At 41.3% G+C, this 23545-nt stretch overlaps 1 protein-coding gene across 1 annotated transcript in view; it reads left to right on the top strand.

Annotated features, from left to right (window-relative positions):
• Positions 1-428: 428 nt before the first annotated feature.
• EPM2A (EPM2A glucan phosphatase, laforin) overlaps positions 429-23545 on the top strand; it is a 40753-nt gene continuing 17636 nt past the window's right edge. Inside the window, exons 1-2 of the mRNA XM_054162468.1 lie at positions 429-753; positions 14982-15156. Of these exons, the coding sequence (XP_054018443.1) occupies positions 492-753; positions 14982-15156 (437 nt within the window). The 5' untranslated portion in view covers positions 429-491. The remainder of the gene's footprint in view (positions 754-14981; positions 15157-23545) is intronic.

Genomic DNA, 23545 nt, shown 5'->3' on the forward strand with positions numbered 1-23545 from the left:
TTGCATTAGTTTCGTTTAACGAAGTAGTATTACTCACTTGCTAAATTCGGTAGACATAACGTGCAGTCTTTCGCAACCTGGATACACACTATTTACCTGCAGAGATAATTCTCCATGCCAGTCCTAATTTTAGGAGGCTATCTGGGGTAGGTATTGTTTGAACTCCCAGCTGGTATTTTCGCAGGGAAGTGCCCTCAGCTACATGGGTGCAGACAGGCAGACAAGCACCGAAAACACTCACCGTGGGCAAAGCCCCGGCGGAACAAGTCGCTGCCCGGCCCCCAACAGCTCGTGCCGCTACTGCCGCGCCGCAGGCTGCTGGCAGCCGCGACCCGCCGGGCGGGGACAGTGGCCCATGCACGGCGTCTTTCTCCCGGCCCCGGCCGGAAGTGGTGGCCAGCAGCGGACCCCTGTCAGCGGCGCGACCTAGCGGGCAGGGCTTCCCTGGAGAGGACGCCGGTGCCCGACGCGCCCCACGGCCACTTCTCGCCATGCTCTTCCGTTTCGGCGTGGTGCTGCCGGCCCGGATGACGGAGGGCGGCGGCGAGCTGCTGCTAGCCGGCTCGCGGCCGGAGCTGGGCCAGTGGGACCCGCAGCGCGCCGTGCCCATGAAGCCGGCGCGCCCGACAGCCCCGCTGCCATCCCAGGAGCCTGCGCTGTGGCTGGCGGAGGTGGTGCTGCCAGACGAGGCTACCTCTAGCCCTTTCTGGTACAAATTTCTCCGGCGGCAGGGTGGCGACCTACTCTGGGAAGGTAACGGAAGCACGGACGCGCGGCAGAGGCCCAGCTCGCCCTGCCGCGCACTCCCGGGCTACTCAGACGTACTCCCGCTGCCCGGGCCGCGCCGCGGCTGCTGGGCAGGGCCCTGCGTTTGCTCCGCCCTCCCTCGCTGGAGGGAGCGACAGCCCGCGGGACACTGGGGGGCTGCCGTGGGCGGTCGCTGTAGTCGCGCTTGCAAGGCTGTGGCTGTGGTTGCGGTTGCGCAGGCGGGAGCGGCCCGGCGCCGGGCGGTGGGCTGCAGTGGGGTCGGCGGATGGAGGAGCGACTCTGCGGTGACTGGGCAGAGCTCTCCTCTTTGAGGGATTGTTTGCCTGGCGGGCGTCTCCAATAGCTTCACCTCTTGCCCGGTACCGCAGAGCATCGTTCGGGAACCGAGAGGGGAGTCCCGGTCAAAGGAGCCATACCCAGAATTTGATGGTGCCGGGCGTTGGCCGCTTTCTATGCAGGGAGCCTAAGTCACGTTTGCAGGTAGAGCCTCCTAGGCTGTTGTGACATGGTATCAGCACTCGCTAACAAAAATATCATTTAACTGTCATGGAGGAGAGTGAATGCAGAAGGAGGCTGCTCTTCTAGGTTTCTAGGTTGCTGAAAATTCTTTGAAACAGTTCCACTGGGATTTTTTGTGGTCTTACTTTTCCCATCCGCTATCCTGATGTCTTACCCTTCTTTTCCTAGATGTAAAGAACTCAGAATTTCCTACTAATGCCTTAAAGTGTGATTTGTTACTTTATTTCAGTCATAGAATGAAATGTCATGATGGCATTTTCAGGCTGGTAAATTTTACTAAGTTGAAAAAAGAAAAACAACTTAAAAATTGGGAAAAGGTCTGTCAGAGCTATTTGAGTGTTCTTGCTTCTTTCAGTAGTAATTGCACTGTAATTTTTTTCCATATCCTGTGCTAGCGTATTTAAGTATCTTAAAGTGAACACTCATACAGTTGTATGCTGAGTCAAATAAAGCTCGAAATAAACCTCTTGTCACTGAGGAATGGATCAGACTTAGTGAAAGGATGATGGTTAACTAGGTAATTTGTGTTTGGGGTGTTTTTAAACTTATAAAATAGTTTTATAATCCATATGCTGAAATAGCACGTTGTAGAGCAGTTGCTCATTATCCATTTTAAATACATATCACACTTTTAAACAGCCATTCTGTCACACAGACTAAAACATATGTGTCATCACAACTGTTGCACTTAGGGTTTTTCTTTATACTAACAAAAGAATCCATGTTAATAGTACATTGATAGAAACTCAGATCATGAAGTGCTTTCTACACCATGTAATAGGAATTTTTTTATTTGGCAGCTAAAATGAGTACTATATTTTGCCTCTTTTAACCATGTTTTTATTTTGCAGAAATGTAGGGAATAAAAGTCTTTGCATCTGTCCAAGGAAGCAAAATTTGGTCTCTTTTGGAGGTGTCAAGCTATACATAATATACCAGTGATATCAGTATCCTGAGGTCCTCACCACTCAGAACGTAGAAATAATAATAGTGTTCCAGTCTGTAGAGAATCTGCACTTGTAAGACAATGGTTACTGCCCAGTTGGGAAATAATGATGTCTCAAGGTGTTTGTCAGTACTGGGAGTGCAGGTGTACTCTGGGCAATAAAGATTCTCAGTTTTGGCAGTAATGGTGCTGATAAAGTTTTAGGATTAACCTGCGTGGGATTTTGTTCTTCTTGTTTTGAATGCTCGGCAGTTTGAACTTCCTGCTGAACTACAGTGATAGAAAGCAAAAGGGCATAGCAGTTAAACGGAGAGGGGTTTTTAAAATTAGTCATTCATATAAACAATTTTTTTTCTCAATTGAAATTTACAAGAAGGAACTAAATTTGCTTAAGCCTTGAATTTTATTATTCCCCATGAAGGGAGCTTACGAATGTTTTTCTATCCAATAATTAGGACATTATCTTGCAGTCCTTTTTAATAGCATTTGTATTTTGGGGTTTTTTTTTGAGTTTGAGTTGAGGCATCTGTAACCCAAGAAACATCTGTGTAGTTATGGCTATCAGATGTTTACATATATTGGATGTGAAATGATGTGCCACATTTATGAAGATTTCTTCTGATTTGTTTTTTGTCAGTGGACTTTGAGAATTTCGCTAGTAATGTACGTGTTTGCTACAGTACATGTTGCATCATGTGATTCAAGTGTGAATGTAGTTCACACATTTTAGTTACAGCCATTCCAATGCAATCCGGAAATGGAAAGATAAAGTGGGGTTATTTGTTTCTGTAGACCAGAAGAGTCAAACTCACAAACCAGTGTTCTGTGGCAGTTAGGTTCTGCCAGGTGATCTGGTAAGCCTTCAGGGAAGGCTTAGTCTGTGGGAGGGTTCCTGGCTTGTTGCTTGTGCCTCGAGGGAAATAGTTCCTCATGAGGAGAATGATGTGGGAGAGTAGACTGCTCCTGAAAGGTCAGATGCTGTCCCAGGGTGATGATGCTGGCATGTATACAGGGCCTGTCACTTAAAGCTATTGGGCTTTTCTACCCCCCTTTTTTTTTAAAAAAAAAAAAAAAAACAACTGCATCCTATGTGTCTCTCTGTGTAATCTGTTTTTGATGTAGATTCTTCAGAACTGAGATTATGCCTCTCTTTAAGCTTGGAAACCAAAAGTATGCTGTGCCTACTGTCAAAACTAAATAAATACACAATGAAGCTTATGCTTGAGTGTTGTTTTGTTTTGCTTTTTAGTTTATCTTTGAACACATATCTATGCCTTTATCCACTTTATCCTGGTCTAAATAAACTATAGGTGCTAGAAAATATAAATGTCCTGTAAAAGGACAGTGGAGTTACAAAGGATATGCCCCAAATTGTGTCTTGAGAGAATAGAATTCAGTCTGTTGACACCTTATGTCTTGAGAAGGAGTGGGGCAGAAACAAACAAATAAATAAATAGTATAAACTTACATTCTAAAATGTTCATCCATTTTCACATAGCCATTAGTTTGATGTAGACTGTGCTTGCTTGAAACTTGACAGATACAATATTGCCAGTTAAAGCTGAAAAGTGCAATCAACCTATGCTGTAGTAATTTGTGCAGGTCAGCAGAGGTGTATTCCTTCCAAAACCCTCCATCTCTATTTTTTTTTGAAGAGAGAAGAGAAGGTGTCTTGTTTGTACTTACCTGCTGCTGTTGTCCTCTGTGGTCCGTTGTGGGCCCAAAGCAATACCACATAATTTTATTTGGAAACAGTCCGGTTACACAGCCTGTGGCTTAGTATGTTGGCTGTCCAATATTTCCAGTTCATTTCACTGTGGGTTTGTTAGTTACAGTATAAGCCATCTGATGTATGATGTACATGTCTGATGATAGTTCAAAAAGAAGACAGGTACAGTTAGGGAGTAATAAAGGTTTTCATAATATTGTAATACAATAAGTGAAAATACCATAAGTAAAATTTGCATATAGCATTAAAAAGTAGAGCACTCGATTGGCTGAAAAACATGATAGTAAGACACAATAAAATCCTGATTTTAGAGTGGCAGTGTGTTGAAACCTTAAAAACTCAGATCTTGGACTTAGTTCCATGAAAAAGAAAACAAACCAGTTATTATTTCTTACTTTGAAAGGGGAGATTCTTTAAAGTCTGTATGGGAAAGTAATACCCAGTTGCCATTTGTGCTGGAGAGACTGTAACAGAATGAAAAATATTTGAGGCTAAGCCATAGTGGAATAAAGCAAAGTAAAACTTATTTCAGGCCATTCTGGAGAAGTACAGTTTTTTACAAGGTTATTTTTCTGTACCTGCAATACATCTCTTTTTCTTTCTTTTCCAAAGCTAATCTAGAGATCTCCAAGTGAGGTAGCAGTTCTATTACTGAAAAAGAAAAACCCCAGTCCTGAAGAGTCTATTTCTTCAAGCCCCTCTTCATGCAATTTTATGTGGTATTGTTCCCACTGGGTGTCGCCATTTTACCTGTGTATAACCCGCAGCTGCCTTGCTCTTTGCAGCTACTTTTCATCAGTATTTAGTATGATCTGGTCTGCTTTTGAAAGCAATCCAGGGCTTTACTCGTTTCCCCCATCCTGATTTTGTTCTGAAATAGGTGGTGACTAGGAAGGAACTAGATGCTGATAGTTGAATAATGGTGCATAATATGCATTTTGTTCATGAAAAGCTATTGCTTCCTGGACAGCGCCTTAAACATCTTTCAGGTCCTCAGAAAGAGGATAATTTTTAATTCTACATCCTCTTTGATGAATGGTGAGAAACTTTTGTTTACAAAGTGTGATAGCTCCTGGTGTTTTGTCCCTCAATTCCCTCAAGAAATATACTTCACGTGAGTTACAATATAAGTAATTGGTGGCAAGTTTTTCATTGCTTCCTATCTGTGTGTCAGCACTAACCAATTTATGATACTGAGTGTATGTGAGCATACTGCTGGAGATCAATAAAGCAATGGAGTGTTGCCCTTAAATCTGCAAAATGAGAAAAGTAAAAATAAGTATGTACACATGCATTCCTCTGCATTTAGCAGATTTGTATCTTTCCCCACCTCCCCGGTGATAATCAGGGGCCGTCTCTGGCTGCTGTGAGAGCCTAATTAAAGCGATTGTGGTTATATTGGTAAAGTTGTAATAAATGAATTCTTTGTGCCAATACTCTATACTGTTTTTCTCATCTCCCACTTTACCGCCTGCTTTCGCTTCCAAAAGACAGCAGCATGCAATATGGGACAGTGTTTATTTTCAGTGGCAAGAAGCACTGAGAAGTGATTAGTAACTGGGATGATAACTTTGATCAACATTTTGCCATGGCTGCTATTCTGTTGTAACATGTTTCCTGCCTATAGCTCAGTAGTCTTCTGGTGTGGTAGAAAGTAACTATCAGTCCTTTGCAATACAATGCCATAGAGAGTTTTGAAGCAGTTAGGAAGCTTGCATTACATTATACATTTTGTTGCTATCAGCTGTTACTCTATTATCTGCATCTCATTTATAGTTTCCACCATCTGTTTGAGAACTTTATTTTTACATGAGTTGAATTCCCTTTTAGTTTCCTTTCTCGCATTTAATCTACATCATTAGACAGGGTATTTGGTTAAAAACTCTGTGTGGTAGCAGTTAACATTGAGAAACACCTATGAAGAGACAAATGAAACACATTTTTGAAAGTTGCCTTTGAAAATTCTTACTTTCTTGTTTCAGTTGTAAAAACCCAAAACCACACAAACAAAAAAAATCCCACAAAACCCAAAACAAACCAACCAACTAACCAATGAAAAAACCATAAACAAACAAAACTGAGGAGGACTTTCTTGTAAACTCTTTAGTTCTAATTCTGGCATCATCAGAAAAAAAACCCAAAACATAATCCAAACTTTCCTAGGAGTAGACTGATGGGCTAAAAACCCCCAAAGCAAATGTAGAAACAAACAAATAAAGCCTCCAACCTGTATTTTAATAGATTTAAAACTTGGCTCCTTGATATGTATCAGCCCTACCAATTGAGAAACTAAAGCAATCTGCTTTAAATCTGATAGAAAATTAATGTACATGACAAAAATACCTGGTTTTGAATACCACTTTTGGGATGGCAAATGCAAGGAAACATTTCTGAAAATCAAACCAGTCATGAAGGAGTTAGTGAACTAGGTGTGACAAATTGACAATTTTGTCATCTTACTATATTGTGTATTTTAAGTAATAAAATCAATCTACTGCTTTCATAATCTAGAGATAAGACAGTCTATTGGCAGCGGAAAAAGTAACACTAAAAAAGTAAGTATACTTTTATTAATCATAGGAGTAAAGATTAGTACATAACATACAAAATTCAAATGTTATTTGTCAGAGGTGTAAAAACAAAGGGCAGGGGCTTTGCTGAGACTTCAGGAAGGGGGACTCCAGTCTAGGAGCCTGTTGTAGACTCAAACTGTCAAAATACCTGACCTCACCCAGTTCCAGTGAAGGGAATTCATCCTCTCCTACATCTGCTTTTTAACAATCAACAGCAATTCAACCTTGGTGGGATGGAGACAGATCCCGTTTCAAGACATCTGAATTCTGTTCAGACAGTCAGCAGCGAGACTTTCATGACAGAACATGGTGTATAGGGTATGTGAATTTGAATATTTTAAGTGTAGCGAAGGAAGTTCAGTTAATGTCTGATAAGGGCATCATGTAGTAGCACTTTCAGATAACTGTGAGTTGGGTCTGAAACAGGACCTGATGCTTTTCTTTGTTGTAATGTTGATGTGAAAGATAAGGAAGCTAGCAAATACTTCTAACTCCTGCATTTGGATTTATTTTATTTGTTTCCTTTACTTCCTGTTGTTCCATTACTTTTTTTCTTTTTAATCAATGCCTCAAACCCTCCCCATTCCTTTGCCCCCAGAGTGTTGTTAGTCTGTACCATGTTACTAAAACTCATCCAGGGGAATCTCTTAACTATCAACTCAAGATGTTAATTTACCTTGTTAAAGAACCTCATTTAATATTACAATGTAATTACTAACTATTTAGACATACTTAAAATTTTGACTTGGCGTTCAAAGCCTGCTGGCTCATGCAAAATTGATGACAAAGATTTATAAAGTACATTTTTGCTCTTACTGATTTGTAAGTAGCTGATCTGAAAATTGCCTGGCTGCTTGCTGTTTGTATTTATTAGTTGTTATTGAAGCTTATGTGCTTATACAAGGTCCTCTAAGTACACCTGTGGTTTTTCAAGGATAGCAGTGAACTGGGAAATATGTTAACCTTGCTGGGGTTTAGAGGCTTGGAAGTTTTACACCTGTATAGAGTCTGACTACGGCAGGGATGAGATGCACAGCACCTCTACAGCTGTTGCTGTGCCCCTGAATTTCTGCATACCTTCCTTCACACAGGAAAAGGTAGAAAAAGGTAAAAACTTTGAGCAAGGTATGTAACAAGCAGCTGGGAGAGCTGTGGCTGAGCAGTACACTAAGCAGCTTTGCTGCAAGAAACTCTGGAGATAGTGGAAGAGGCAATCAGGTTTTTAAATTCATTCATGATTTTTTTGTTCACTATATTTAATTGTGCTCAGAAATCTAATTGGCTGAAATTTTGCTTGTTCTCTTTTAAGATCAAGCTGATAATTTCAGCAGTGTGACACTTCCAGAACATTATGCAATCTGTGTGCAGTTGTCATCTGCATTGAGATGAGTCTGTACTATGGGCAGATTGTTTGATTATACTTTTTTCATCCTTGCAGTCAAGTTGTAATAAAATAGTAAAAAAAGCTTTTCTCTGCATCATTACTTTATGTGGCTTGATCACATTTCAGAAGATCCTCTTCTGGTCTCCACTTTTCTTCTTCCAGTCCTTGATCTTTGGACAGTTTTTCTTACTTACCATATCTTTGTCTGGTTTTGCTTTGTTTTGTTCTTGCTTCCATCTTTTACTGGTACCATTTATCAATTACGTGGAGATCTTTGAGTTTAATCTTTTGTTTGGTGTTTGTTCCTTCTTGTGCCACTTGGATGTCCTTCATGTACATTAAACCAAGAGCCATATATGCAGTCATGCAGATTTTGAAAGAGCTCTTTATAAGGCTTTATCTAAGTGAAGCTGCTGGTTACTTTATTCTCCAGCAGTTCCCTACCTGCATCAGTAGATTTCACTGCACAGCTATCTGCAGTAGAGAGAGCATCAGTTGGGGCATGGGTCACAAAAGCAATAAGAAACTTTAATGTCCAGAAACTTGTTCTTACATTTCTCTTTTAGGTAAGCATTTTTGCTTTGAAAACTCACAAAGACAGAATTTATGCAGAATTGTTCTGGACCTTACTGAGGGGAATGGAGCACTACCTTATAGCTTGAAATAGGACCTGTATAATCTAGTAAATTCTTTCAAATGCCTTTTGTTCTTTAACTGGGGAAGTGTACATGGTCAATTAGCAGGATGATCAGTACTGTTCAGATATTAAATCTACCCTTTTTTGGGTTGAATTTTACATGTTTTCAAACGATTCTGTATGTGTGTCCCCAAAATAAAAAATTAAACTGATGTTTTGTCACTTGGAACAATATGAATAATAACAAGATTAAGACAAATATTAATTTAGAAGTGGTTTGGGCTGCAAAAACGTGTTTCCTATTGTTCATTGCCCTTTCTCAAAGGTCAATTTGTGCTTCTCTGCAAAGATGAGCAGGTGAGGACAGAAATGAAGTTATTTTCTTTGCTTTACTACTGTGGTGGTAGGGCCAAATGGGCCCAGCACAAAGCCAGACAGGCCCTGATATGTCTAGACACGGTCCCCATCTCCCCTGTCCTTCCTGGAGAAGTCAGGGTAATGCGGGAAAACGAATAAAGGGACAGGACCTAATGTGTCTGGGTAAACACACTGGGGATAAGAGCACATGTGCTGGCCACTGCTTCTCCCTGACCAGGCCTATGTTTCTGCCTTTTACAGCCACAGACTGGCAGAATCCCTTTTCATTGGGTAACTATTTGCTGGCTACAGTTGCCCTATTGTCCCAGTTGAATCTTGGGCAAGATATATAAGCAGGCTAATTTCTAGTTGCCTTAGCCTTGCTTGGACCTGCCTTGCCTTTACCTCGCCTGCTTGGACCTGCCTTGCTTGAAGCTGCCTTGTCTCAAGTTGTCCTGTCTTCAGTTGCCTGGTCCAGAGCCTGGAATGGAAGCCAGGAGCCTACTCACTGCAAGCTAGAGAAGCCACGAACCTTAGGAGCCAGAGCCAAGCCTTGCTTCCCCTAGTGTCATAAACTGCCCACCATCCTGCTGGAGCCAGACCAGCCCTGAGACTGCGTGGCATCCCTGCCGGCAGCCTGCCAAGCTCAGCACACGAGAGCGCCCCAGAAAAGCCTCAACCACTAATACACAGCAGCAGCACTCCCCAGCTGGGTGGAATCATCTGTGAGTAATTAATTCATTGCCTCTTTGGCTTAACGGTTCTTACTGAGTTTCTCCCCCTGTGGTTGAGCACCATTTGCTCCTGAGGATTCTCTCTTTTCCTGATATTCCTCCCAGTTTGCATAAAATTGTTAAAATTGTTATATTTACCTAAATACTGTACATTCCCACTGTAAATATATATGCCAACTGTACATAAAACCTATTTATTAAGTTTTGGGGATTTTTTTCATATTAATAAAAAAGTTATTAATATTTTTATTAATACCCATATTTGGCCTAGCTTAATTATAAATTAATAAATTCCTTAGCAATTACTGGGTGTAGGAGCAGAAAAATTGAAATGCTCTTAAAATGCCCTCACATCTTTGAGGGTGTTCAGTGTTTTCTTGACTATATGTATTTTTTTCTTTCACCCAAATAATTGTTTATTTCTTATTAAAACTACCTGGAAGCCTACCCAATTGTCTGGTGTTATGTGCTGTGAGCAGCATCTGAGTTTCAAGACCAGTGCTCTTTGTTCCCTTGCAAATGCTGGGGAGGAAGCACACAACTGCTGTGCTTGAGCTGAATGTTTCAATAGGAGTTGCAATGAATTTCCACTGTGGAGACTAGTGGGGATGTGGGGGTTTTCTTCAAAATATCTCGAAGTCTTCATACAAGGTTTGAGTCAGCCTGGGGAGTCTAGTTGGTATAAGAGAACAGATGTATTTACATTTTTTTAGGCAGGCTTCTCAGAGTTTGATGAAGTCATGTAACTCTACCACAGATTAGACAAGGAAGATGAGTCTAAAGCATGTTTTGCCTGGATGTACCTCATACCATGAAGTTGATGCACCTTGCTTCAAATGGGGGGAACTTGTAGGGAAAGGTTTAACAATGGGTAGAAAAGTGAGAACTGAGGATTATGCAACTAATGATTTCTCCTCATCACTCGAGCTGTGCCCATTTTCCTAGCTGTATACATTCTGTAAATATGTAAGTGAACATGTAAATGATGCTAATTGTTTTCTATTTAAAACATGTTTTATGATCAGTTACCTTGACAAAAGCTGGTTTCACTGAGTGACTTCAAGGTTTGTGTTAAATGACTATGGAAGATAAAAGTTGAGAGAATTGAGTCTGTAGTCCTTTTATAGCAGCTCCAAATTCAAAGAGGTCTACATTATTCTTCCAAACTTGTCATCTGGATCTATTTCTGAAACTGTTTCCTTGCATTCTTTTATGGCATCCAACATATAATGGTTTTCCTGTGACAAACTGTGCAAGCAGAAGCATGGTGTGAACTGATAAAACAATTTTTTGGAACTTTTTTGTTAAATGTGTCTTGTGAAGCAAACTGTGGTGAGAAGCGCTTTTGTATCATGTAGATATTACCTGGGTAGTGAGATTCAGATCATTTGTGGTAATTGCCTTCTTTCATGACTCTTGCAAGGGGAACAGAGTATTTATCGTCCTGAACACAGTTCAGTGATCATACCGTTCTCTAAATTAGTATTTCTTGGAGATGCTGGCACTCCTCCCTTCCTGTCTGAAATGATATCACTATGTGTGCTGAACATATATTCAGCAAATATATGAATATATATATATATGTTAAATATATTTTCATGAGCATTCTTTTACACAGACATCATATTTCAGTAAGGGTGTTGTTAATTCATAGCTCTGTATATAATGTAAAGAGTTGTGCTATTTTCATGAAAAATGTTGCAAATGCATGCTGCTCTTTTCTCACCTGAGTGTTACAATCAAATGGAAATACAGTGGCTTGGGCGGGTGCACTCTGTGCTGGGTTAGGAACTGGCTGAAAGGCTGAGCCCAGAGAGTGGTGGTGAATGGTGCCACATCCAGCTGGCAGCCAGTTACTAGTGGTGTCCCCCAGGGATCAGTGCTGGGCCCCATCCTGTTCAATATCTTGACTGATGATCTGGACGAGGGGATTGAGTCCATCATCAGTAAATTTGCAGATGACACCAAGCTGGGGGCAGGTGTTGTTCTGTTAGAGGGTAGGAGAGCTCTGCAGAGGGACCTTGACAGGCTGGGCAGATGGGTGGAATCCAATGGCATGAGATTTAACACATCCAAGTGCTGGGTTCTACACATTGGCCGTAACAACCCCATGCAGAGCTACAGGCTGGGGTCAGAGTGGCTGGGGAACAGCCAGGCAGAAAGGGACCTGGGGGTACTGGTTGATGGTAGGCTGAACATGAGCCAGCAGTGTGCCCAGGTGGCCAAGGCAGCCAATGGCATCCTGGCCTGTATCAGAAATAGTGTGGCCAGCAGGAGCAGGGAAGTTCTTCTGCCCCTGTACTCAGTACTGCTTAGGCCACACCTTGAGTACTGTGTCCGGTTCTGAGCCCCTCAGTTCAAGAAAGATGTTGAGTTGCTGGAACGTGTCCAGAGAAGGGCAACGAAGCTGGTGAGGGGTTTGGAGCACAAGCCCTATGAGGAGAGACTGAGGGAGCTGGGGTTAGCCTGGAGAAGAGGAGGCTCAGGGGAGACCTTATTGCCATCTACAACTCCCTGAAGGGGGGTTGTAGCCAGGTGGGGGTTGGTCTCTTCTTCCAGGCAACCTGTGACAGAATGAGAGGACACAGTCTCAAGCTGTGCCAGGGGAGGTTTAGGCTGGATGTTAGGAAGAAGTTCTTCAGAGAAAGAGTGATTGGCCATTGAAATGGGCTGCCTGAGGAGGTGGTGGAGTCACCATCACTGGAGGTGTTTAAAAAGAGACTGGATGAAGCACTTAGTGCCACAGTTTAGTTGATTAGATGGTGTTGGGTGATAGGTTGGACTCAATGATCTCGAAGGTCTTTTCCAACCTGGTTAATTCTGTATCTAATTCTGTACCTTTTGAGATTCTAGTTTGGCAAAGCAAAACCTCTTTAAGGGAACAAATGAAACAAATGTGACAATTAACTCTTGGCCCTGCTTTCATGTGTGACTAGGTAAGAGAATGAATGATAGTGAAGGCAAAAAGGTTACAAGGCAAGGAGGTTATTGCCTTTTAAGAAGGCAGATGATGAAGGAAAAAAGAGTCAAGAATTAAAACTGGAGAAGAAAAACTGGCAAATGACAGAAATACATGCATCTCAAACAGCAGCAGCAGAAAGTGGCAAAGCAGAAAGTGTATAGTGGTGTAACTGATACCATGAAGACAAAGAAGAATGAGGCTTTATTATCTTGCAGGACTGACTAGCACTTCAAAGTAAGAAGAAATTAAGCAGGAGGGAGAGGTTATATGTTGTGGTTGCAAAAATTCATGGAGAAACCATGGTGAGAGAGGAGGAACAGCTATGAGCAATGACAAAGCAGTCTTTTGAGTCAGAGTAGGTACAAGGGCACCTGTGTACAAGGATAGGCAGAGTTTAGAGTAGCAAAAGAGTCAGAGATCCTGAGAATGTGGTTCAACACTGCCAGACTGCAGTGAGGCCTGGTAACTCTTTGGGGGCTGCAGTGACACCTCATGGTCCTGGCAACCACGGGGCACCAGGGCAGTCCCAGCCCCAGGTATCTGGTGTCTCCCTGGGGATTGGTCTGAGACTGGGACAGGGTGTCTGCCCGTGTGTGGATGAGGATCAAGATCAGACAGCCTTGTGATAGCAGGGCCATGGTGATGCTGTTGTATTTGTTGATGTATACTGCTGCCTTCAAATATTATTTAAAAATGGTCAGTATGTGTGAAAAATTGGAAATGTGAGATAAAAATATAGTTGCAAGATTTGTAGCTTCAGGAGATATATACCAATGCTGGTCACTTTATTTGTCAAAAGCCATGTCCTACATAGTATGTGATGCATTATGGTTCAGCAATATAGAAAGAGAAAGTAGTTTTCTGTCTAATATTTTCTTTTTGGTAAATAATATTTCATAATTATGATAAAACCATGCTGCATGTTATCTGGAAATAAGGTGATTGTTTGAGCTTTAGTATTAATGTTAGTCTTATTCTCTAGTCATGCATTAATGCATCCCCCCCAAATGCGCTTTCTCTAGCAAATTTCCCTAAATGTGGTCATGCAGTGTGAAACTGAAGGTATTCCTTGGGGCATAGTTTTAGTCAGAAATGTTCTAATATCTTTAATACTGTATAAGTCCAATGGGCTTACATTAAGAGAAACCATAGGCATGGTCACTTCTAATCTGATAAAAAATGCCTACATGGCAATTAGTGTTATAATAAACATGTAAAAATTGTGTGTGTGTGGGGGGATGTACAAGTCCTGATTTTGTGGAGGCTAGATAACCTTTTGATTGATGACACATCCTGGTTCAATTCAAGTTGCTTACTCTGGCATGGTATTAAAAATGTTTTTTTTTCTACTAAAGCTCACACTATTAAAGTAAGAGAAGAAGGGGTAATGGATATTAGATATGGAGGGATAGATGGATAGTGAAAAACCCTAAGAAAAACTTACTTTAGACAAGTCCATTTTAGGTAATCTTGATCACTTGCCATTGCAGGTATGACCATCTCTCTCTGGGTCACTTCAGGCACCTTTTACTGCGTACGAACAGACTCTGAAAGTGTCTGTGCATCTGAAGATGTGCATCTGAAGAGTACAAAATGTTTTTATCAGTTAGCAAACTGATCAGGTAGCATTTAATGAGCTGCTAAACAAGTCATTGATACTCATCCTGTCCCTGGCAGGACACATCAAAGAGTCTTTCTGTCCAGGAATTTATGAGTGAGGTGGAGGAAGGCCACCCTTCTCTGCTTCCTGAAACAGGTCTTAGTTCCTGCTGGGTTGCTGTTTGCCACCTGCTTGCTTTTCTTTGGGATTTGCTGCTTTTCATGTTGGTGTTTTCCCTCTTGAATCCTTAAGCTGGTAACAGATCCAGTATCACCAGTCCTACCTTTTTTTGTATTTTTGCCTTTCTAGTCTTGCATGGCTGTACTCTTTGTTTTCTGCAGCATCTTTCATGTAACTGGTCATCTTCCTTAGAAATGAACCTGAGGCAACCTAACTTTGCTGTGCCATGTGAGAGCTAGACCTTAGGCCACAGAAACCTGGACCCCTGAGAGGGAGGTCATACAGCAGGCACGTTAATTGCTATGGTCACATAAATGAAATGAATTATTCTTGAAATTTTAAGTTAATTATATGGGAGTCTTACAAAGCTTCTCTTTAATAACTTGCAAAAAAAATTATGTCAATGCTGAATATTTGCTTTGTGACAGCATTTCTGTTACAACTATTTCAGATGATAATAAGGTGTTAGGAGAAATGCAGTTTGAACAGGCAGCAAACACCACTCCTGGCCTTAAATACTTAATTCACATCTGCAAATCTTTCATAAGATTTTTCCAGAGATAGTCTGCAGTTTTCCTTTCTTCTCTTCTAGGTAATGGGCCCCATCATGATCGAGATTGTGTTTACAACCAGAGCAATGTAGTAGATGGAGTTTACTGCCTCCCCATAGCACACTGGATTGAAGTCTCTGGACATACTGATGAGATGAAACATACAACAGACTTCTACTTTAATATTGCAGGACATCAAGCTATCCATTACTCCAGGTAAAAGAAATGTGCAGGGCTTGGCTGGTGTCAAGTATTCATACAGAAAATCTGTTTTGACATGATGTCAGCAAACTTTGAATTTCAAGTGGTGAATGACAGTTTGTAAATAACTGTAAAGTTTAACAAAGATTCAACAGTTCTTTGCAATTAAATGTCACTTTTGGCACAATAAGAAGAGATTCTGAGTTCAAGGATACCTGCTCCCTATGCAGGTATGTTAAGTTGTATCACATCTGAAAATTACTAATGTTACTTTATGGATGAATTTATGAGGAGCTATCATTTTCAAATGCTTGTCTGAGCACACATGTAAATACACATGTATGTGTTTGGTTTGTGACTATGTGCTGAAGAACATCTCCTGGGAAACAAAAAATAATATATTCCAGCACCAGAATTTCAGGGTCATATGTTATCACTGAATGTGTAGCTGCAACTGCAATTGGTGACAGCTGTTACAGATGACTTCTGCTTCAGTGCATGCATTTTAAAAAAATGCTAAGACAAGTCATAAAATGTTTGAACTTTTGTGGTGGTCACTTGAGTCCACCAGTGAAACATTCTGGCCTAAATTAGGAGACAATAAAGCTTGAATAGAAGAAGGCACCTACCCTTTAGGACTCCAGGTAGGGCAAAAATTGTATTTAGAACAGCAGCCTTAGCACTGGTGCTTAACAAAGTTGCATCAAGGAATTTGGAACCATTTGTAAGGTTCCCCCCATCTCTAGTCATGAATATGGCAACAAGTTTGTTATCACATTATCACCAAGGTTGGAAGAGACCTCAAAGATCATTGAGTCCAACCTGTCACCACAGACCTCATGACTAGACCATGGCACCAAGTGCCACATCCAGTCCCCTCTTGAACACCTCCAGGGACAGTGACTCCACCACCTCCCTGGGCAGCCCATTCCAATGACGAACGACTCGCTCAGTGAAGAACTTTCTCCTCACCTCGAGTCTAAACCTCCCCTGGCGCAGCTTGAGACTGTGTCCCCTTGTTCTGGTGCTGGTTGCTAGAGAGAAGAGACCAACCCCTTTCAGGTAGTTGTAGAGGGCAATGAGGTCACCCCTGATCCTTCTCTTCTCCAGGCTAAACAATCCCAGCTCCCTCAGCCTCTCCTCATAGGGCTTGTGCTCAAGGCCTCTCACCAGCCTTGTTGCCCTTCTCTGGACATGGTCAAGTGTCTCAATGTCCTTAAACTGAGGGGCCCAGAACTGGACACAGTACTCAAGGTGTGCCCTAACCAGTACTGAGTACAGGGGCAGAATGGCTTCCCTGCTCCTGCTGGCCACACTATTCCTAATGCAGGCCAGGATTCTATTGGCCTTCTTGTCTACCTGGGCACACTGCTGGCTTGTGTTTAGGCAGCTGTCAATCAGCATCCCCAGGTCCCTCTCTGTTTGGCAGCTCTCCAGCCACTCTGACCCCAGCCTGTAGCTCTGCATGGGGTTGCTGTGGCCAAAGTGCAGCACCCAGCACTTGGATTTGTTGAATGCCATCCTGTTGGACTCTGCCCATCTGTCCAGTCGGTCGAGGTCCCTCTGCAGAGCCCTTCTGCCCTCTAACAGATCAACATCTGCTCCCAACTTCGTATCATCTGCAAATTTGCTGATGACTGACTCAATCCCCTTATAGTTGTATCAATCCCCTTACGGTTGCATCAATGTGGGCAGCCCTGATATGCCATGCACAGCTGGTGTTGGTTAAAGAGCAGTTAATGATCCCTAAGGGGTTTGTAATTTTTAAAGGAATCAAACCACATTGTACTTTCATCAGGTCTTAGCATTGCTTTATATTAATTTCCCCAGATTACCTTTTCAGCTGCACCAACCTCACCATCTTGTCTCCTCTTTCTACTCTTTTGTCTCCACCCTCCCAGAAGGTAGAAGAATGGTCTTTTTCACATTAGGGTTGTGGTGTATAAGGGAAAAAAATTCCTTCTCTTGGTATCTTTTGGGATAGTATGGATTCATAAACACTCTTACGTGTATACAGGTATTAGTGAGGCTTGGTACATTTCCTTGAGACTTCCTTAACCTCTATAATACTCCTGGCTGACTTTACTGTTATCTGTATCTTAAGCATCCATTTCCAACACCCTATCAGAGAAAAGATCTTGTTTATTCTAAAGCACAGATTTGTCAGTCTCAAATAATCTTTGTTTGGCAGTGGAAGTTTGTGAGAAAGAACAACTATCAAAAGTGAGTAAGTACCCAAAGGCTAACTTATCTTCCTTTCCAGAGGCTGCAGTGATCCATTTAGTGCTGCCTTATCTACATATGTTTCCAAAATCAGGGAAAAAGCTAATGAATATTTGGGGAAAATTTTCTGAGTTGTGTAGTCTTTTCCTGGTGAGGCCCTTCTCTGTTCCCCTCACACGCGCATACTTTCATTGCAAGGTAACCTTTTATGTACACTTTCAGTAAGTAATTCTTATTTCTTTGAGCTATATTGAGAGAGCATATCCTGCAACAGTCCTGTCACAATATTATTTTTAGTACTTTGAAGGTATGCAGCCTCCAATGACTTTTTAACTTTTAACAATTGGGTGCAGAATCACCATTCTGCTGGCTGTAACAAAGCAACCCCAAAATACTGGCTAATTAATTTTTTGAGGGGCAGACTAGCTGATGTGAGCAGATAAAAATGCTGTTCTTTTGTAATGGATTTATTGATTTAGAAGAGTACTATGGAGATTTTTATCAACCCTCCCCCAAAAAAACCAACACCACCACCAACAACATAATCTACCCTGTTCCAAACAGATGCAAAGAGCCAGTCCCGTTGCCTGTACAGCTGAAAACTCAGCGTATGGTCAGATCATAACACTATCCAGCTGAGATTACTTTTCCCCATGCTGTAACAGAGGCAGCAATACTGCAAGAAGCTTTATGAGCACAAATTCTGAGTCCTGCCACCATCTGTAGACTGTTCACAGAATGGTGGCATCTGGAAAGAGGTGTTTTAGCAATGAAAATTTGAAAGTGAGCCTGTCCTCTACATTGCTCCACTTAATAGGATTGCCATGCACAAATTAGCTGGAGAGGAAAGTTTATCTCTGTCAAAATGGCCTCCTACATGAGCCCTGGACTGATTTTATTTGCCGTTTATCTAATCACTACAATTTGAAACAGCTGCTCTGAGGTTCACTCCCACCTTGCTTCTTCATAACACGTGCTTCAACTTTAAATGAGCTACAGCAGGATGAGATGAGCCTGCTACCTGCTGTGGCCAAAAATCATTCCGAATAATGTGGAGGCTGATGGCAATGCTCTGAGGAATCAGATTTTTCTTACTTGATATAGATTGTATTCACTCATAAATCAGTGAATTTATGTTTAAACTTGTAGTTAGAGAACTCACTTTCTGTTGGTCATTCAGATTGGAGAGCTTATGATGTGTTTTTCAAGCACAGCAGTATTTGGACTTTCTCAAGTGTGAAATGGAGCATGCCTACAGCTACAGTATCATGACTGATACCTCTGTGGTGTTAGTGTTCACATGTTTTGGACATGTAATAACATATATTACTGAAGTCTGATCCAGGAAAAAAATAACAGTTCCTTTCTGTTTGATGTTAGATATTACTGCAGTAAGATGCCTTCAAATTACAGCAGAGTTCTTTTAGGACACAGCAATTTTCCAAAGCAAAGTGGAATTACTGTAATCTTTTCTGGGAGAAGATGACTTCAGAAATTTTGTAAATCAGGAGTGTGTTATCCTCTCTAATTCTCAGAAGAAGGGCCTTGCATATGAGCTCATGAGGGAGTGACACCCGAAATTACAAGATCCTTAAAGGAAGCATTGGAGGCAGTGATGCTTGATAGCAGAATTAGGTGCTATGGGAATGAATGTCACTGAGCAGAAAAGCCATCTAGTTACAGTTTTCCATTTTCATACTAATTTTAGGTTTCAAAAGTCACCTCTGATAAGTAGTGAGCTCCCATAGTTTTTTGCCTAGCCATTCAAATATGATTTCTGACTGCCACCTCTTCATTTTAGGGCATATACATTGATGCCATCGATTGTGTCATCTTTATAATAATTTGTGCTTTGAAATTGCTGTCTTCATAGCTGTAATTTTATTCATTGTGTGTGCTTTCTTTGGGTTGTATCTCCTAAAACTGATGAAGAAAAATTTTTTTTACATGCTTAGCATGTAAAATGCATCTAAAATGGATTCTGTAAGTGAATTCCTCAGACAGATAGTTAATCTCTAACCAAAGTATTGTTACAGCTGCTAAACATTTTAAAGAAGAATACACAATAAGCTTTAAATGTGGAAGACTGTAATTGGGGAGCCACTACATGAGCGTAACTGTGGATCCTGACAATTTTTTTTCAGGTGCAGTAGAGTATCACAGTCCATTAGAGGTTGGAAGGGACCTCAAGAGGTCATCGGGTCTAACCACCCCTGTCAAAGCAGGATCAAAGCAGTAGCTTTTTTGCACTTAAATATTAATGCCATTTGTGACCGTTTGACGCTGTGCCTTTAAGGAAGGGGCACACTGGCTAAATGTTTATAAAATATTTTGGTATTCTAAACAAATTTCATTGGCCAAGTAAGGTGGGAGGTGAGGTTGGGCCCGGCGCAGCCGGGACTTTCTCTCAGTCTTCCTTTCTTCGCTGCCCCTTCCACACTGGGCTTCTTGCCAAGAGATAAGAACTAACTAACTTCCTGCGCATAGGCCTCTGCTGTACTAACTCCCCTTTTTTCTCTTCTTCTACCTCTTTGGGGGAGAAGGGAGGTAGGGGGGTGAAGGGGGCACAGGGGGAAACCCCCTCTGTGGGGGGTCTGGTTTCTGGTTGAGTTTATTTGCTGTATATTTCTGTATATATTGTAAAATACCTGTATTTGTTGTGCTACATATAATCTGTTTCCTTGTAAAATATACTCTCATTTCTCCGACTGAGTTTTAGCCATGGTTTCTTTCTTAGTGGGGGAGGGAAAGCAGAGCCTTTCCTTTCAAACCACCACACCATTAAATATTAATATGTGGTGTTTCTAGAGTGGGCAGGATGTTCCTGTGGCTGGATGTAGTCCAAGAAATTGGGAAGTTGAAGAAAAGTGTTGTTGTCATCAGTGTTTATGTACCTAGGTTTTTTTCATAAGGCAAAATAAAGCAAAACACAAAAACAAACTCTTGTGCTTGCAAACATTGTAATGCTTTGTAACTTGTTGGGAAGACAGCTTCCTTCAACACTGCCATAGTAATGTAGGTTATAACTTCAGTGTAAAGAAGGGATGATCAGGAGAGTAATATAAAATATGTGCTCCTTATTTGTGCTGAAATATTTATGTAGATAAGTGCATGGGTGAGGAATGATACAGGGCAAAATTCAGGTGCTTCTTGCTTACCTTCTGGAGGCACTAAAGCAGAATTCTGATGATGAACACTGTAGTCTTTTTGTCTGTTGTAATTCTCCTGTGAGGAACATGAGCATTTACTTGATTGACATGGCATCTTTAATTGAGGTGAATAACAAGAAACTGGATGAGTAAATTTTTGCATGAGAATCTCTGGAGAAGGAAAACAATGAAGCTCTTCTTAACGTGTTTGGGTTGTACAAGGTGCAGTTATTCCTGTTTGAGTGCTAGCACTCTGCTGGTATTGATGGATGTGCAGATATTCTTAAAGACATCCATGATGGGACTTAGCTTAAGATTAAGACCATATACAGCAATTCAACTCACTGGTAGTCACCAGTGTTTACTTTAAAATGAACTGGTGAACTGAATTGGTCTCCAAAGTTTATTGATGAGGCTGATGTGATCTCTATTGATTTATAATGAGATGTTAAATATCCTATATGGTTGCTTGAATGTTGGTTTCTAGTGTAATTTGAAAACTTCAAGAGTTTACTGCCTGGCTTCCAATTATTGCACTACAGGAATGTGTCTTCTTATAGCTCATTAGCCATATCTGAGTCCCATCCAGGTGTTCCAGATGCTATAGGATGTCTCAGATGTCAGTGGGAAGCTGTCCTAAGATGATGCATTGAGGATTGCTATGCCTGAAGGAATTTGTTTGTAGATAACCAGGGCTAGGTCTTCATCTTTATTTTTTTATCCCATTTCTAGCCTATGCTAATGAATAATACCCATCTCAGTTCAGTATGGATTCACAATTACCATTGAATTATGTAACTGGGGGAAAAATACAATAGAGAGTGTTTTTATTTAGCTTGACTAGTAATGGGAAATATTTGCTCTTTTCATAGGTGTGTTGCTGCACAAAATTATTTCCTTACTTCTTAAGAAAAACTTACATTTCTGTGTCATTCTGGGAGATAAAAACAGAAGGAAGATTGGGAGTCCTCCATGAAAAAACCTTGAGGAGTAAATATACTTATTTTTCTGTTTTTCTCTGTGAGATATAACAGGCAAATGTTGATACTCTAGTAAGTATGAATTTTATATGGGGCACTGTTAGGGAGCAAAAACTATTGTTTCTCATTTTTCATTCTGTTCTACTGTGCCTTCCTGTCCCACCTCTGTATTTCTTTTGGAGGTCTTGAGCCCTTTTCCCTGCCTCTTTCCTCTGTAACATTCAGGCTGTCAGCGAGGGAGTAAAGTTCTGTCTCCACTGGAAAGCAATTTGCAGGTGTTACTGGCTGTGAGCAAAATTGACTGAGATTGTGAAATCCTGAGCAATTTAGCTCACAGCCGGGGTGACAAGGAAGGGGCAGCATTGCTCTGTCACCAAAAATGATATTTCAGTTGTCTCAGATACTTGTTTCCTCATAGCTTTTTTCATGCATTTGTTAGGTGCCTACTCATCACTGGCATTTCTTAACATAGTTTATCTGAACATAGAGGAAGCTTTTTTTAAAAAGCAAAGATTGAGTACTCAGCCTTACTGCTGTTTTGTTTACCAGTAGGGAACAAATTCAGGTATTTGGTTGTTATTGGAAGAATTTAGCTAAGGGAACTCTGTGGTTTACAGCTGCTGAAACCGTCAAACCAGGGATTTGTGTTTGCAGCGTAGACCGTCTTTTGTCTACCCTTCCCACGTGTTTTCCAGGCACAGCTCCTAGGGTTGATTAGCCCAGCTAGCCTGCAGGTGATTCTTACAGAGAAAAAAAAAAAAAGCCTCAAAATGAAAGACTTTTCAGTCCCCAAATGTGAAAGGTGACACCATCAGATAGTTTATTACCACTGGCTGGTAAGGAAAGTTGAATGTAGCTCTAATTTACTTACAGTTTGTCTCAGAAACAGAAGTATTTTATTTCCCAAGAGTAAATAGAGATTATCAAATCACTCGTGTATCTTCCCGTATATAATTTTCTGTCTGCACAAAAAAAAACAACAAACAAACAAACAAACAAAAAAAAAAAAAGCAAAGAAATTAACTGTGTCTTCCCAGGGATCATATGAAGAGGCTGAACTGAAAATTTCTTGTTCCCTCCTTTAATGCTTGTACTTTGGGAAACTTATTTTCAGAGAATCATTGCCAATTTATAAGAGATATGGATTTCCTCTTGATTACTTCAAGACACTACAGTGTGTAAGTTTAGATGAAGCCTCTTTTTTCCGTTGATACCAAAAACTTAATAATAGAAAATATTGTTTTAAGCATTGAAGAAGGAGGGAAAAGGAGAAATACACATTTCAGTTTTAATACAGAGGCAAGAAAATGTAATATATAAGTAAAATCAATAATGAAGTAGAGACTTTCCTTTCCCCCCTTTTCCCTCTTCTTTTTCATTTCCCCTTTTTTCCTCCTTTCCCTTTCCTTCTACCTGTACTCTGCATTGGTTAAGCCACACCTTGAGTACTGTGTCCAGTTCTGGGCCCCTCAGTTTAAGAAGGACATCAAGACACTTGAACGTGTCCAGAGAAAGGCAACAAGGCTGGTGAGAGGCCTTGAGCACAAGCCCTATGAGGAGAGGCTGAGGGAGCTGGGATTGTTTAGCCTGGAAAAGAGAAGGATCAGAGGTGACCTCATTGCCCTCTACAACTACCTGAAAGGTGGTTGTAGCCAGGAAGGGGTTGGTCTCTTCTCCCAGGCAACCAGCACCAGAACAAGGGGACACAGTCTCAAGCTGCACCAGGGGAGGTTTAGACTCGAGGTGAGGAGAAAGTTCTTCACTGAGCGAGTCGTTCGTTGTTGGAATGGGCTGCCCAGGGTGGTGGTGGAGTCACCATCCCTGGAGGTGTTCAAGAGGAGATTGGATGTGGCACTTGGTGCCATGGTCTAGTCATGAGGTCTACCGAGACAGGTTGGACTCGATGATCCTTGGGGTCTCTTCCTACCTTAGTTATACTGTGATACTGTGATACTATTTACCTATAAAATAATTGAGTGAAGAGCTGCAGGAATTGGATGGTGGCATTCATTAAAAAAATCCATTCACCCACCATGGGCCAGCAGCATGACT

Source organism: Dryobates pubescens, chromosome 6 (assembly GCF_014839835.1).
Source record: "Dryobates pubescens isolate bDryPub1 chromosome 6, bDryPub1.pri, whole genome shotgun sequence".
NCBI lineage: Eukaryota > Metazoa > Chordata > Aves > Piciformes > Picidae > Dryobates > Dryobates pubescens.